We start from the raw sequence: 14,782 nt of genomic DNA, 5'->3' as shown, positions 1-14,782 counted from the left end.
CTTTTAAATCTTACGACCTCAATGATATTGGCAAATGCCTGCCAAGAATGTTGTGTTTTGAAAGCGCCATTTTCAAATCCGGTAAGCTTTTCTTTATTTTGTCGCATCAATCTTTTAATGGATTATAATATTAGGGTTTCATTTTTCCTGGATCGATTAAACAAGCCCAACAACGGTTCCTACTAAGCATGATTACAATCCATAAGAAAATCCTTTAATTAGGTTAAAGAAAACCAGAAGAAGAAGAAGAAGAAGCTTTTTGAGCAGCGAAGGCTGAGGCAGATGGAAGCTTTAGTGAAAAGGGTAAATTTCCTTTTTGAAAGGGAGATGGTTGTAATGAATAGAAAGAGCTCGTAATGTAATACCTAACCAAAAAAGAAAAAGGAGAAAACGTTGAGACTCTGTCTGAATTTCCCTTTGATGCGACATCACTCATTATACTGATTCTCTTAGGGTTTCTCAACCTTGATTGTTTCATTCTTGGAAGCTATGGAACTTATTTAATTGCTCTGTTTTATGATTTATTTTACTGTTTTGAATGAAAATTCTGAAGGAGATGGGCTTAGGGATTGGATTTAGAGGCGCCCACAAGAATTTTCACCTCCAATTCTGGTCTGTTTCTTGTGGGCTACATGAAAACTACTCCCAGTTGTGTAATCCAAGAAGAACCACTGGAAGTAGAAGATTCAAGTTTTTTTTTTTTCTCTTTTTGGGGCTGTGGGAAATCTTTGACATTTTATGAAGGGAAATTTTGTCTTCTTTGTGGTCCTGTTGAATCATAACTTTGAGAGCATGACATTCGAAATGTTTCCATCCCCATTTCATTTATTAATTCATAGATTCCTTTTCATTTACAAAGTGGTGTGGTAGTCTTACTTCGAAGAATTCCATGGGGGATATAAAAAAAATCCAAACTGAAAAGAGAAAATTATTGGGGAAAGCAAAGCAATGAGACTGTATTCATCATGTAATGCACATATCAAGACTTGAAGCTGTATTTTCACCTTTGGCACCAAATCCCCTGTTCCTCCACCCACCCAATCATAGCTCAACACATCATAACTTGTTGGACAATGTTGCCCCTCTTTGTCACCTGGGTAGCCCTTTTAACCCCAAGATCTATTGAATAGATAAGAGGTTAAAGCTGCTGGTGAATGAGTACCTCTCTATCTCTAGTGGCTATAAAAAAAGATTGGTCCTCTTTCCTTGGCCTCCCCTTTTGTTTGTTCATTATCCTCTTCTCCCACAGTTTCATTCCCAGCAGAGAGAGAGAGAGAGAGATGGGAAATTGCCAAGCCATTGATGCAGCAACACTTGTGATACAACACCCAAGTGGGAAAGTTGACAAACTATATTGGCCTGTGACTGCTAGAGAGATCATGAAGATGAATCCTGGTCATTATGTTGCTCTTCTTATCTCCACCACCATGGTTACACCGAATGAAAGTTCTAATAACAATGAAACCAGCAAGGTTGAGAAAAAGGAGAATGAAGCCAGAAAGGTTGAGAAAAAGGAGAATGAAGCCAGAAAGGTTGAGAAAAAGGAGAATGAAGGCAGTAGTAATTCGGTTCGTTTAACTAGAATCAAGCTTCTTCGCCCAGCTGACACGCTTGTTCTTGGCCAAGTTTACAGGCTCATCACTTCTAAAGGTGAGTTTTATATCTACCACCGTTCTTCCTCTTGTTGCTGTCTGTTTTTCATATCCAACCCATAAAATTCTTCAAATCTCTTAATTTTTTAGTCTGAATTTGAATTAATGGCTTCATTTTCTTTGTGGGTTTCAGAGGTTATGAGTGGTTTATCCGCAAAGAAACAAGCAAAGGTTAAACAAAGCCAGTTAGAAGCCGCTGAGAAGGCAGGGAGGAGGAAAGAACGTGCAGCCAGAGGCTCAGATTCAGCAGCCACCGCCGCAGCTGGAAGATCTGTATCTGAAGATCCTTTTCAGGTGAATTTTTTAACAAACATCAAAACAATTCTCAACTTTGAAGGGAGTTCTTTTGACGATTGATTTAATTATAATTGTTTGTAAACGACTGCATAATTTTTGTAGGCGACCAAACACGAGAAGAACAACAGACCAAGGACAAGTACATCGACAACCTCGGCCATAGCCAGGTCAAGAACATGGCAACCTTCATTACATAGCATCTCAGAAGCTGGTAGCTAATCATTTATGTTCCCTATTTCCCACATGCTATTGAGAGACAGGGTGGCACAGATTGTCCAAGGCTCTTTAAACTTCTCCAAAGAGGGAAAAAAAAAAAAAAAAAAAAAAACAACAGAAAAAGCAGAAAACTGGAGAAAGTGAAAACAAATAAAGATGAGAAGCCAAATGAGCTTTTTAATTCAAGAAGAGAAATTCCTTCAAGAGCAGATCTGGAAGCAAAACAGCATAAAACCGTGCATAGGAAAAGCAGGGTGGGTAACATCTTTGTAAATTCAAAGTCCTTTTCAGTAATGGCTATTGGTCATTGTGCAAAATGAGCTCTGTTTTGATTACCACTCTGTTTCATCTGTTTTAGCAGAATAGAATAGACAAGTGCTTGTGCTTACTCTACTCTGTTGTTTTTGTTGTTATGTTCAATAACATGTAGAGTTGAAGATAAATGTTAAAATGAGTTTAGTTACGTTTAAATTGATTGCAGGGTTCATCTCTCGAGTTCTTTAAAGCTTACAACTCGGGAGAACAGTTGAAGTTGAAGTGACGTGGATTTGCTAGCTAGCTAGCTAGCTTCGTACGGTAATGATTCATTTCCAGCATATTTTCTTGGAACTAATGAAATGGATTAATAATTGTGTCCACTAAATGTAGTTGGAAAGCTATGATTGCTTGGAGTTTAAATGTTACCAAGAAAATCAAATGTTGTAGGGTCAATAGTTTCGTAAAATGATTTGAAACATAGAGGTTAAGATATAATTAAAAAAGGGGAAAAAAGAAATAGAAAAGAGTGAGTCCATGCAAGAAATGAAACCTAAGACAAAATGAGTAAAGATTTAGTGCAATGTGACAGTGCCCCTCGTGCATAGCTACAGTTAAATATCATAATTGTGATCTAATTGGGATGTGATGGATCAGCACTACCCAATTTATTTATATTATTTTTAAACTTTCTCATCATTTTTGTATATATATTTTTTACTCTCATACAATCATTAACTTCATCTTTTTATTTAAAACAAGGGGAATATTCCTCAATGCCCAAACCATCATGATTTTAATAAAGTCTTTCAGATTTCAACCTTTTCTTTTAATTCTCCCTTACTTCAATCCAAAGGAAATTTAGGAGGAGGTGGGCTAGAGTCGAACCCACTAATAGTAGAATGTTTCGTTCTCTTTCCGATTAATATGAGATCTCATAATTCACTCTCGTTCGAGGTTTAACGTTCTCACTGATACTCGTTCCCCTCTTCTCTCACACTTAGGATCAAAAACATATTTGAAGGGGTTGGGGCTCTAAATATTGAAGGGGAGTACCAAAAGTTTTAGAAGAAAGAGATTGCAATTAGGTCCGACGTTGATAGAAAATGTGTGAGTGTAGTAGGAGAGTTGCTGAGGAAAAGGATGAATCTCAAAAACACTATGGAGACGTGGTAGGATAAATGTTGTGTGGTTTGTTGACTGACATATTGGCATGGATAGCTCAAAACCTCGGTGGATTAAACTACCTAAGATGTTACTAAAATGAGACCGATATTGCGCCTCTTTAAGCTTTTTCTTTAGGAAATTCACGGGGAACAATGTAATAGCCCAAGCCCATTGTCCTTTTTAAACCTTTTATTTTGGACTTCCCCTCAGATTTTTAAATTGTGTTTGTTACGGAGAGGTTTTCACACCCTTATAAACAATGTTTCGTTTCTTTTTCTAATCGATGTGGGATTTCATAATCCACTACCCTTCGGGGACCAACATCTTCACTGACACCCGTTTAGCTAATGGAGAAGAAGGTACAAAAGTCAAAATTTTAATGAGGGGTAGAAGAAGAGACATACATATAGATACAGATGTGCAGTCAATTATTATTCTTTCGAAGTGCATCTTCATACTCGTTTTTACTATTCTTGAACATAGAACATCAATCAACATCAAGAACATGCATATTTGTTTTGAAGGATTGTTGATAAGGCTATAAACAAGAGATTAGTTGATAGGTTAGTTGTAAGAAAAAAGGAAAGGGAGAGTTGGCATGCATGCACACAATATGAAACCAAAGACAAAATGAGGAAGAGATTTAGTGGTGAATGTGACAGCCCCTCGTGCACTGCTAGTGCTATAACATAATTCAGGCCAACATGGTATCCATTCTTATGTCAACCGATTGAGATCTCATGTCAAGTTGAACAGAGGAACGAAGTATTTCTTATATAAGTGTAGGAACCTCTCTCTAGTAAACGTGTTTTAAAATCTTGAGGAGAAGTCTAGAAAAGAAAGTCTAAAGAGGACAATATTTGCCCGCTGGTGGACTTGGGCTATTACAAATGGTCTTAGAACTAGACCCCGGGTGGTGTGCCAGTGAGGACGCTGGCCTCCAATTGGGGTGGATTGTGAGATCCCATATTAGTTGGAGAGGAGAACAAAACATTCCTTATAAAGGTATGGAAACCTCGCTATAGCGGATGCGTTTTAAAATCTTGAAGGGAAACCCGAAAGGAAAGTCCAATAAAAACAATATTTATTAACAGTGGGCTTGAGTGATTACAATTTAGCTATCGAACGAGAAAAAAAGAACCGATATCTCAACTCCCAAAGCAATATGTCATTATAAGTTGAAGTTCCCTCCTTTGTTTTTTCTCTTTCTGGTGTGGAGGTTGGAGTAGAAGAATAAATATCATTAACTTCTTGTTCTACAGATTATGAGGCATATCATTGGTGAGTCATTCAATCTCATTCATTGACTCCAGCTGTTAGATAAGAATAATAATTGAGATATATCTCATAATTTATTGGATATTGTTTTCTCGGATGAGATTTCATATTGATTAGAAAGGGGAACGGAACATTCCTTGTAAAAGTGCAAAAATTTCTCTCTAGTAAACACGTTTTAAAACCATGAGGCTGATAACGATATGTAACGAGTCAAAACGGACAATATCTACTAGCGGTGGGCTTGGAGCATTACAAATAGTATCAAAGCCATACATCGAACGGTGTGCCAGCGAAGACATTAGGCTCCCTAAGGGTGTGAAAACCTCTCCCTAGTATACGCGTTTTAAAACCATGAGACTGAAGGCAATACGTAATGGGTCAAAGTGGACAATATCTACTAACGGTGGGCTTGGACCGTTACAATACACCGAGCAGTGTGCTAGCGAGAACGCTGCGTTCCCAAGGGGGTAGATTGTGAGATCCCACATTGATTGAAGAAGGGAACGAAACATTCCTTACAAGAGTGTGGAAAGCTCTCCATAGTAGACACGCTTTAAAACCGTGAGACTAAAGACGATATGTAACATGCCAAAACGGAACAATAAGATAGAACAAAGCAGATGAAACAAAGCCAGTGAGTTCACATATAAAAAAAAAAAACTCATTAATGAAAGGATGAAAAGAGGTTAAAGTCTGAATGAAGTGGTGTGTGTTCTTAGTGAGTCCCTTTAATATGTTCATGATGGTTGTCAAGTTGGGTGAAATTGCCCTTGTGTTTGAAGAGCTGGTTGTGATGATGCCTACAGTATAGTCGATGTTCATGTGCTATGTAGTTTGATGGGCTAATCACACATCCTCCATGTGAGCACCTGAAGCAACCTCTGTGGTATGATTTACTATCTACTGCCACCTGAACCAAACAAAGAGACCTCAAATTCTCACCTCAATATGTTGTTATACTAAAACAAATACACTTGGCTTTTATAATGCGTCCATTATAGAGAGGTTTCCACACTCTTATAAAAAATACTTCGTTCCCCTCTTCAACCGATGTGGGATCTCACAATCCACCCCTCTTTGGGGCCCAGCGTCCTCACTAGCACTCGTTCCTCTTTACAATTGACGTGAGTCTCCCCAATCCACCCCCTTTTGGGTCCAGTGTCCTTGCTGGTACATCGTTTGGTGTCTGGCTCTGATACCATTTGTAACAGTTCAAGTCCACCACTAATAGATATTGTCTTCTTTGGGTTTTCCTTTTCAGGCTTCCCCTCAAGATTTTTTAAAACAAGTTTGCTCGCCCTAATAAAGAATACTTCATTCTTCTCCCCAACAGATGTGGGATCTCACAATCTCACTCCTGTCGTGTTGCCAGTGACATGAGTGATCGTTGACCCTGTCCCTGATTTTCTTATTACTATTTGTGACGTCGAGTGGACTGACTATGGATTCGAGCTTTCTATCGGATACGGTAGGAAAAGAAGCTAAAGACAATATTCAACCATCCTTCCCAGTTTGGAACTTCCAACTTTATCACACTATGAATCTCTCAAGAAAAACAGGAAAAAGAAACAAGGAAAGTCATGAACCCTTTCATTATTTGCCCATTTACCTTCTCAATTGGATAAACAGTTTTCTTGCAAGCAACACATTTGTCTTGAGTTCCAGCAAAAAAGCTTGACAATTTGCTATTGGATTGGCCCTTCAATTTAAGTCAAAAGTTTAACTTTCATAAACTAATACCAACACCAAGGAGTTGGGTATCAGTTCATAAACAGTGATTTTAAAAGAATGAAGCAATGAAAAACCTGATTAGTAGATCTGTGTTTCCTCACAGTTCTTGGAGTTCCTTCAAAACTTTTTTCCAAACTTCCAGTCATCTTGAACAACTGATCAAAGTGAGGTTTGCAATACAAAACACCTTCAAAGGAAGAGTAATTGAACAACTGCAATCACAGAAAAAACAGAATCGTTTCAAAGTGACAGGCACCTATTCATATCTCTACTGGTTAAGACATATAGATCCGAGTATCAGAAAAAACAGAATCAGTACAGAAAAGGTAGGCATATAGGATCATTTGATATCAATTAGAGATACAGAGTATGAGGGATAGGATCTGGGGATCTATTCTATTCAAAAGATTTACCCTTAGAGTGTTGTTGCAATGGTGGCACCTGAAACAAGCCTTGTGATAGACTTTGCTATCTGCAGTGAGCTGATCAACCAAGTAAACAGTCTTGTCACATGCCTTGCACTTCTGGGTTGTCCCTAAAAACGCCATTTTCAAAGAAGAATTTGAGCTGAGCTGAACTGAACTATGAGGCTGAGAAGAAGGAAGGGAAAGAAGAAGCAGAGGAGCTCTCCTTTGCCCTTTTTAGTGTTAGAAAATTCTGAGTCACAGATTACAGCTCAGGCTTATTCATACAGACAAACTGACAAATTTCCAGTAATGGGTAATTTGAAGATTTGACCAGAAACATAAATTCCCCATCTGAACAGCCGTTTACTTCATCATTTTTCATGTCTCAGCTCTTTTAATTGCTCACAAAAGTTGAATATTATGCTCCAACCAGTGGATTAATGTGGGTTTTAATGCAATTTTATTGCCATATACGTTATGTTTCAGAGCCAAGTTTATTTTAATGATAAAATTTGAGGGATGATCTGATCTGTTGAATGAACAACCGATGATAATTTTGAATAAAAAATGGCATGTCTTTGGCAATCAAATGTATGACAGATAAGAAATGCATCTATACATGACAACTTTTTCCAAGTACTATGGTTCATGATTTGACATATCACAAACTCATCTAACTAATTATTTATGCAAATACAAGGTGTCGATTTCATTATCTTGTAGTTCATTAAATTTAAATCATTGCTCTTTTCTTTTTGAATTTTGTGAATTTTTTATCCTAATATGTTTCAATTCCGGTCGTCCTCCACGCTACAATGCTTTCATCTTTAACTTCTGCTCTGCTTTATTAATTTTTATCGGATCTCATTGAACTTTAATTGAGGCTTTTTGATCCGTGGGATCTTACAATCACCGACTTGAATTAGACTACCAAAGAAGACATCTCTTCATCATCCGATTGGACACTAGGATGTGAAGTTGTAAACAAAGATTCTCTCTTGTTAGACTGCTTTGACTTGGTACTGTATCGATTGAGGGGTTATCTTGGAAGTTTCAATTTCTTCCATCTCGTGTGGCTATTCAACATGTGCTCGATCATCTATAACACATTCAATACTATTTATCCTTCTCCACATTAGATTCAAGTGAGAAAGGGAATGGGGCGTTCTTTTGGTTTACATCTTTTCTCATTCTCCTTTTAGGCACCTACTGGGAAGAGGGATTGAAATGATCTGTCCCACCCACCATTCTTGTCCTATTTTAAAAATATAAATGAGACTATACTAAATTGAGCATTATTTATACTTCAAATCATATCAATAATAAACACCAACCAATCTTACTTGTATTTTTCAATTCATTTTTAATCGTTTGTTCATGTGGGTGTTACTGCTAATGTAGTGGGTCCAATCTTCTTTTTCAAGAAATTTGAATATATCAATTCTTCATTCAACATTCTAACAGTTTTTCAAGGATAATCCCATCTCTCAAAATCTTCAATAGTTTCAGCTCACGTCCCTCCATCATGTCACTTATATTTCAAACTAAAGAGCAGGCAACACAAGGTTATAAAAGGTGCTCATAACGATAAAAATGTATCCTGTTATCCCTTAGGATGATCCAAAGTCTCAGGTCAAAAAATATTATTGATGATTAAAACCTAACAGAATGGTGCTTAAAAAACAACCTTTATTTAGCAAACAAATGAAAGCATTGGAAACTTTTGCCGGACATTTTAATTGCCACTGGATTCTTAATTCCATCATGTGCTTCCGCTAGCAGTCTTTGCCTGTCGAGCTTCTTCTCGCATGGTTGCTCTTACATAGATTTCATAGCAACATCCTGAAAAACATACAAATAACAAAGATCAGCTTCTTTTTTCTTTTATTATTATTATTATTATAGTTCTTGTTGTTGGGAGGGGTGGGTGAGACAAAAATCTCATTCCAAGATTACAGAAGAGATACAAAGAGAGGCAAGGAGATAGCCCTCCTACCATCAAGCATGGGGAGATTAAGGAGAAAGAAAGTCCCCATGATGATAGAAGATATCTTCAAAACGTTTATATGACTTTGATCAAAGAAAGGTTACACGCTTTAAATTCTCTCAAATTATCTACCACTTTCCTTTAGAATTTCTATGTATGTTGTTAAAAAATTTGTCATTAGTTTCAACCAAATGACCCATAAAACAGCTCTTGAAGCATTCATTCCCAAGAATATTTTCTTTCCTTTTAACCACCTTCACAAAATAATTTCAGGAAGAACGTATATCTTTATGGAAGCATCATTTTATGTTGAACATGTTCCATAACTGAAACCAACAATCTGCCATACAAAAATAGCTCATAAAAATTGATCAATAGTCTCTTCAAAGAAAAGACGAGGTTGGCATGCTTGGGGATAGAAGTATGGTGTTGAATGTTGCCTTAAGTTATAACAAAGTTCAAAGTTGTTATGGACGGTAACATTGTACCAAAAAAAAAAAAGAATCTTCTAATGACCAACAATGACTTGGGGCGTAGAAACAGCAAAAACAAGAAATCAGAGATGTCTCATGTCATCATGCCAATTCACATAACATAGCCAGGTGCAAATGTGAAGCACTCAAAATTTACAAATTTTTAATTTTCTCCTTTGGATAATGGACAAATTAACTTCCCAACCCAAATTCTACTCATGGAAATAAAGTTTGTGGGGGAGATCAAATGTCTATGAACTCAGTTAGCTCAGTGCATCATCCTACACAAACATTTTGTAGAGTATAGAAATTGTGAAGAAAATAAGCCAGTTGTCTAGGTAATTATCACTTGATTCAATTACTAAGACTAAGTATCATCAACTTAAAATGAAATCTTTCATACTAGCTACTAAAGTCGAAAAGCTAGCACGCCAATTAAATAAACAGAAAAAAATAGCTACTTAGTCTCAATCAACCTGTTGTTAGCAAGCTGTATCATGGATAGAACTCAAGGATAATGCCACTAAAGTCTAAAAGGCACTAATAATAATCTGGCAGTTGCCACAATCCTAAAATTAGGAAAGAACAAACTAGGTTTGGCTAAAAGCATGGAAAGTTTGAAATGCCGAAAGCCAATTTTCATTTCTAAGAAGCTTGCAAAGATATGAAACTCTCGTAACGACATACATCACTCAAAAGATCATTCAGCCACACACCATCCACATCAATGTTGCTATAATAGCAGATAGCAGCAAGGACCCACTGGACAAAGAGACAAGTATTTTATTTAATGGAAAAAAGACTCATACCTGCAACAACCACAATGGTCAGAACATCTCCAATTTTCTTGATTCTAGAGACACCTTTCTTGTGTGATCTGAACCGCCTTAGAGAAGGGTCCTCAGCTAATAACTGCAGACATTCAACATATTAAAACTCATTGCATCACATACTTAGCAACTAAATTCCCTCACACAAATGCCAGAGGCGAACCAAAAAATTAGATAGATATTTATTTATCCAGTAGAGGAATGCTCTTCTGTGATGCAAGGAATAAATATTTTCAAACACATGCTTAAGAAAGTATCGCTACGGAAATTATACATGCGGAGTTTGAGAACATACTACATACTGCAAAGCAAACCCGTAACTTTCACCAATACTATGAACACATCACTTTTCACCAGGGTTTCAAGCCATTAGCACGGGATCACATTAGTTAAGAAAACAGCACGGCGACCTCCCATCCCCTCTAATTTCCTAGTCCTAAATACAGGAGTTGGAACAGGTTCGAAAAGCTTCCATCTACACTAGGGTCGAAAGATTCAAATACAATAAAGCGAAAGGAACTAGATTACCAGCCATACAATAAAAACTGAACATATAATTATGAGATATCAATTAACATAATGGAGCTGCGATGAGCTACAAGGAACTAATATCCCAAAACATGGAATAAACCGCTACACGATCAATTAAAGATAGCAATTAACAAGGAGAAAGTAAAACATGCTTACAGCTTTTTCACGAGTTCCTGGCTCGACGTGGAATCCACGGCGCGAGAGTGTTGAAGGATCCGCCTGTTGGTCAACCAAACAACTCAAGAGATTGATTGAGAGAAAAGAAAAAGAACGATTAAGAAAAAAAATAAGCTAAGAGGCGATCGAAGGAGAAATAACCTGGGATTGAGATCGGAAATGAGAGGCAAGAGTGGTTTTGTTGAGCAAAAACGCCATTGTTCCTGAGTACGAGATGCGAGAAGGAAGAGGAGAGCTGCGATGGTGAGATGAGGGAGAAATTTGGGAATGTAAAAACCTGAAAGGAAAGTGGGCTTCTTTCTTTCACTGCGTAAACAGAAATGGATTCAGCCACTTTAACGCAATATGAAATGCCTTTAATTATTTTGCCACTTCAAAATTACGAATTTCTATTAGATTACGACATACTTCAACAACATAAATTATTATATTCGGTAAAAAAATTATATAAAAAAATCTTGTTTATTTTTTTTAATCTCAAAATAATATCCGCGAGTGATGAACTTGGATCGGAGATACTCTCCCAATAGTCTCAATAGTTTTTAGAAGCATAGACGGAAATGGAAATGAAATACAAGTGGATTGTGGATAGCCACGCGTTTAGACATGCAAGGAGGAAGAAGGGTGAGAATCAGCTTCACCTTGGCGTAAGACTTCGAATGCAAACCACAAGAGGAGAAAAACTAGAACATGGCGTTTGGAGCAGCTGCCACTGCCACTGCCACTGCCATGGCATCTAAGTTTGCTGGAAGGATCGGTAATCCAATTCGACTATCAACTTCTCAGCTTCCCAAGCTCCGCCTCCATCGCACTCCTTTGCTTCTTCCGCAACCGTTCTCCGCATTTTGGACCAATCAACCCCGTAAGATTCCTTCGCCCTGCCTCTCTATTCGCGATCCTTTTACTTGTTTTTCCGATCAAAGATCTGCGAGTCATTTACAAGACGATAGACTTCTGTTTGAATGGCTAGAGCCAGAGAAGAGAAATGGCGAGATTAATTGCATGTTCATGTGTGCGCCTTTTGCAAATTGACCCATGGTTTTAAACCTAATGGGTTTAGGGTGGTATTTTCTAAAGATTAGTCTCATTCAATGAAATTAGCTTCTCTCGGAAAACAGCACACCATAATCTCCCTGAAGATTGATGAACAATGCAGGATTGAAATTCCAAATTTGCGCTATTAGTGAATCTGCAGTAGATCCTGTTTCTTCGAACAGAGAGCATGGAGAACGATCGCCTGAAAGTTGGAAGATCAAAATGCTCTATGATGGAGATTGCCCACTCTGCATGCGTGAGGTTGTACCGAGCCATCCTGTTTGCTTTTAAATTTAGCCTATGGAATCGCTCTTAGTAGAATTTGGCTTTTAAAATTGTTGATCAATGCCCTTATTTGTATCTAATTCTCTGTGAGTTCTTGGTATTGCCAGGTTAATATGCTGAGGGAGAGGAATAAGCGATATGGCACAATCAAGTTTGTTGACATAAGTTCAGATGATTACACCCCAGAAGAAAATCAGGGCCTTGACTACAAAACCGTATGACGTTTATTTCTGGTTTCTGAATGATTGAATATTGAGAGATCAATTATCTGAATTTTGAAAGTATTGATTGTGGTTCTTCTTCCTGTTATCTTTCTGAACATTACTTGATTGTGCCATATCATGAATTATCGATAACAGGAAGAAGAATCACAATCAATACTAACATTACTTGATTTTGAATAATACTAACACCATGAACTATCGATCCATCATTATTCTTGTTACAACCCAATTTTCGAGGTTGCGAGAAATCGAACCATGATGAAAATACGATCGTGACAGATTGGTATCAGAGCCAGACACTGGGTGGTGTGCCAGCGAGGATGCTGGCCCCTAAAGGGGGTGGATTGTGAGATCCCATATTGGTTGGAGAGGGGAACGAAACGTTCTTTATAAGGGTGTGGAAACCTCTTCCTAGCAGACGCATTTTAAAACCTTCCGAGGAAGCCTGAAAGGGAAAGTTCAAAGAGGACAAAATCTGCTAGTGGTAGGCTTGGGTGATTACAATTCTCATTTACTTCCTCAGTCTGCACTTATGAAATTCAAGGACCTATTGCAATGTGTAGTGTCTTTACAAATTTTTCTATTAAGAAAAAGTGGTTGTTATTGGACCAAAAAGAAATCAAACGAGTATTAGTTACTTTATTATATGGAAATTTTTTCAGTCTCTAAGGAACAATTATGAAGTATTACACATTCTATTGTCATTCAGGTTATGGGAAGAATCCATGCTATCCTTGCAGATGGTACCGTGGTCAGAGATGTGGAAGTAAGCTCCTTCCTTTCCTTTTCCTTTTCCTTTTCCTTTTCCTTTTCTTGTTCTTAAATTCAGTTATAAAATCATGATTGTATTATATCATAGTTTTCTGTTGGGTCACTCGTTGTGCAACTCGATTATTGTAAGTAATACACCTTTTCCCTGCCATGTGAAGTATTTAAAATTTTGGCTTCTATCAACCTCGGGCTCGTTATTTCTCTCATCCGTTGATCTTTTAAAACATCTTGTTCAAATATTAGATGCTTGACAACCTTTAGAACACAGATTTACTCATAGATTGTCTCTGTTTTCCCCCTACCGTGCTTCTTCTGCAGGTCTTTAGAAGACTTTATGAACAAGTTGGTCTTGGATGGGTATATGCCGTTACAAAATATGAACCAGTAAGTCTTCTCGAACTTATTTGAGCTTTCATCTATCTTCTCCACCAGGCTCAATTTTTATCCCAGGACACCGATTTCTCAATGCCTTCACATTGTTGCTTATGAACAACTTATTTCCACAGGTTGGAACATTAGCCGATGCTGTATATGGTCTCTGGGCAAAATATCGTCTTCAATTGACAGGTGAAACATGACCGTGAGATTTTTAGATAATATAGTTTCTGTGCATATGAGACCCCAAATGGCTTGCGTACAGAAAGAAAAGTATAACTCCTTATGTATGCCTTACATCCATAGCAGTCTTCTTGTGCCTAGAACTTGTTGCGTGGTTAATGGATTTCCACACTCGGAACTATCCACATAAGTGCATTTGTTGACTAATTCAAAATGCTGCCTACTCCTTCAAATATCAATTCGTAGCTGCATTAACAAAACTCACGAGTCTTGAAGTTCTTGATGGTTTTACAGCATGGTTGTGATCCTATTTCTTTGTCACTATGATATTGTTTCAGGTCGGCCACCGCTAGAAGATATTCTGGTTGCACGGAAGAAAAACAAGGTAAACTTTTGTGCCTTTTATGAATTCGTTAGTTTTAACTTAACAAGAATGAGCTTCTCACAAGAAAGAAATGAAGAATTCTTCTTTGGCCTATCTTTTGTTTATGGACTTAGAAGTGGACGTGAAATTAAAATAGGAATTTGGACATCCTTTTCTCACAAGAAGCTTATCTTCGGCTTCTGGTTGAGGAATGATTGATCTTTATAAACATATACATATGCATTCGGCGTTTTCTGCACAGGATGAAGTATGTAATGACAGCAAGGCTTGCAAGGCGTAATCCTTCTACACGGGATGACAATTCTCACTTGGTCATTGGATTACCAGAAAGGGAGAGAGCTAGTAGACGTTTCTTTTACATTCCTGTATACATGGCTGCCTTATAGACTCGTAACAATACTTTATACGTAGTCCACAAAATGTCAAATGTACTCTAGTAGATATCATAGGCACTTCTTCCCAGCTCTCCTTGTACTCAACAATCTCGTTGGTATTGATTTCTGCTTCTATTTATAACATCTTG

General features: G+C 37.5%; 4 protein-coding genes across 5 annotated transcripts; 2 read left to right on the top strand and 2 right to left on the bottom strand.

Moving 5' to 3' along the window:
* Positions 1-985: 985 nt before the first annotated feature.
* Positions 986-2,553, top strand: LOC111465553. Of its 2 annotated transcripts, XM_023110001.1 has the most exons (4): positions 986-1,514; positions 1,545-1,650; positions 1,786-1,946; positions 2,052-2,553. In XM_023110001.1, the coding sequence occupies exons 1-4, from the start codon at positions 1,155-1,157 to the stop codon at positions 2,166-2,168; spliced, it is 744 nt and encodes a 247-aa protein (XP_022965769.1). In that variant the 5' UTR covers positions 986-1,154; the 3' UTR covers positions 2,169-2,553. The 2 variants fall into 2 exon arrangements, with proteins under 2 accessions (XP_022965769.1, XP_022965761.1); XM_023109993.1 differs by having other exon boundaries at positions 989-1,650.
* Positions 2,554-5,446: 2,893 nt separating this feature from the next.
* LOC111472240 (LIM domain-containing protein WLIM1-like) lies at positions 5,447-7,470 on the bottom strand. The gene is made up of 4 exons (XM_023117888.1): positions 7,010-7,470; positions 6,671-6,808; positions 6,475-6,564; positions 5,447-5,775 (listed from the first exon to the last, which is right to left on the bottom strand). The coding sequence occupies exons 1-4, from the start codon at positions 7,142-7,144 to the stop codon at positions 5,581-5,583; spliced, it is 558 nt and encodes a 185-aa protein (XP_022973656.1). The 5' UTR covers positions 7,145-7,470; the 3' UTR covers positions 5,447-5,580.
* A 1,099-nt stretch (positions 7,471-8,569) lies between these two features.
* On the bottom strand, positions 8,570-11,347 carry LOC111468234 (succinate dehydrogenase subunit 7A, mitochondrial-like). The gene is made up of 4 exons (XM_023113389.1): positions 11,143-11,347; positions 10,981-11,043; positions 10,273-10,375; positions 8,570-8,845 (listed from the first exon to the last, which is right to left on the bottom strand). The coding sequence occupies exons 1-4, from the start codon at positions 11,197-11,199 to the stop codon at positions 8,766-8,768; spliced, it is 303 nt and encodes a 100-aa protein (XP_022969157.1). The 5' UTR covers positions 11,200-11,347; the 3' UTR covers positions 8,570-8,765.
* A 244-nt stretch (positions 11,348-11,591) lies between these two features.
* On the top strand, positions 11,592-14,774 carry LOC111471442 (uncharacterized protein At5g50100, chloroplastic). Its single transcript, XM_023117172.1, has 8 exons — positions 11,592-11,863; positions 12,158-12,297; positions 12,429-12,536; positions 13,255-13,311; positions 13,635-13,700; positions 13,823-13,883; positions 14,213-14,259; positions 14,501-14,774. The coding sequence occupies exons 1-8, from the start codon at positions 11,692-11,694 to the stop codon at positions 14,537-14,539; spliced, it is 690 nt and encodes a 229-aa protein (XP_022972940.1). The 5' UTR covers positions 11,592-11,691; the 3' UTR covers positions 14,540-14,774.
* The last annotated feature ends 8 nt before the right edge of the window (positions 14,775-14,782 follow it).

This window comes from Cucurbita maxima, unplaced genomic scaffold (genome assembly GCF_002738345.1).
Source record: "Cucurbita maxima cultivar Rimu unplaced genomic scaffold, Cmax_1.0 Cma_Scf00002, whole genome shotgun sequence".
Lineage (NCBI taxonomy): Eukaryota > Viridiplantae > Streptophyta > Magnoliopsida > Cucurbitales > Cucurbitaceae > Cucurbita > Cucurbita maxima.
Note: the sequence above shows the minus strand (reverse complement) of the source record. Positions and strands in the feature narration are given on the sequence as shown.

Coding starts and splice junctions, on each gene's coding strand:
- LOC111465553 (XM_023109993.1), top strand. CDS start 1,155: ATGAGTACCTCTCTATCTCTAGTGGCTATAAAAAAAGATTGGTCCTCT. Junction 1,651..1,785: donor CAGGCTCATCACTTCTAAAG/GTGAGTTTTATA, acceptor TGTGGGTTTCAG/AGGTTATGAGTGGTTTATCC. Junction 1,947..2,051: donor TATCTGAAGATCCTTTTCAG/GTGAATTTTTTA, acceptor TAATTTTTGTAG/GCGACCAAACACGAGAAGAA.
- LOC111472240 (XM_023117888.1), bottom strand. CDS start 7,144: ATGGCGTTTTTAGGGACAACCCAGAAGTGCAAGGCATGTGACAAGACT. Junction 6,809..7,009: donor ATTGCAACAACACTCTAAGG/GTAAATCTTTTG, acceptor CTGTGATTGCAG/TTGTTCAATTACTCTTCCTT. Junction 6,565..6,670: donor AACACAGATCTACTAATCAG/GTTTTTCATTGC, acceptor CTTAAATTGAAG/GGCCAATCCAATAGCAAATT.
- LOC111468234 (XM_023113389.1), bottom strand. CDS start 11,199: ATGGCGTTTTTGCTCAACAAAACCACTCTTGCCTCTCATTTCCGATCT. Junction 11,044..11,142: donor ATTTCCGATCTCAATCCCAG/GTTATTTCTCCT, acceptor GTTGACCAACAG/GCGGATCCTTCAACACTCTC. Junction 8,846..10,272: donor GACCATTGTGGTTGTTGCAG/GTATGAGTCTTT, acceptor TATGTTTTTCAG/GATGTTGCTATGAAATCTAT.
- LOC111471442 (XM_023117172.1), top strand. CDS start 11,692: ATGGCGTTTGGAGCAGCTGCCACTGCCACTGCCACTGCCATGGCATCT. Junction 11,864..12,157: donor ATTTTGGACCAATCAACCCC/GTAAGATTCCTT, acceptor TGAACAATGCAG/GATTGAAATTCCAAATTTGC. Junction 13,701..13,822: donor CCGTTACAAAATATGAACCA/GTAAGTCTTCTC, acceptor TTATTTCCACAG/GTTGGAACATTAGCCGATGC.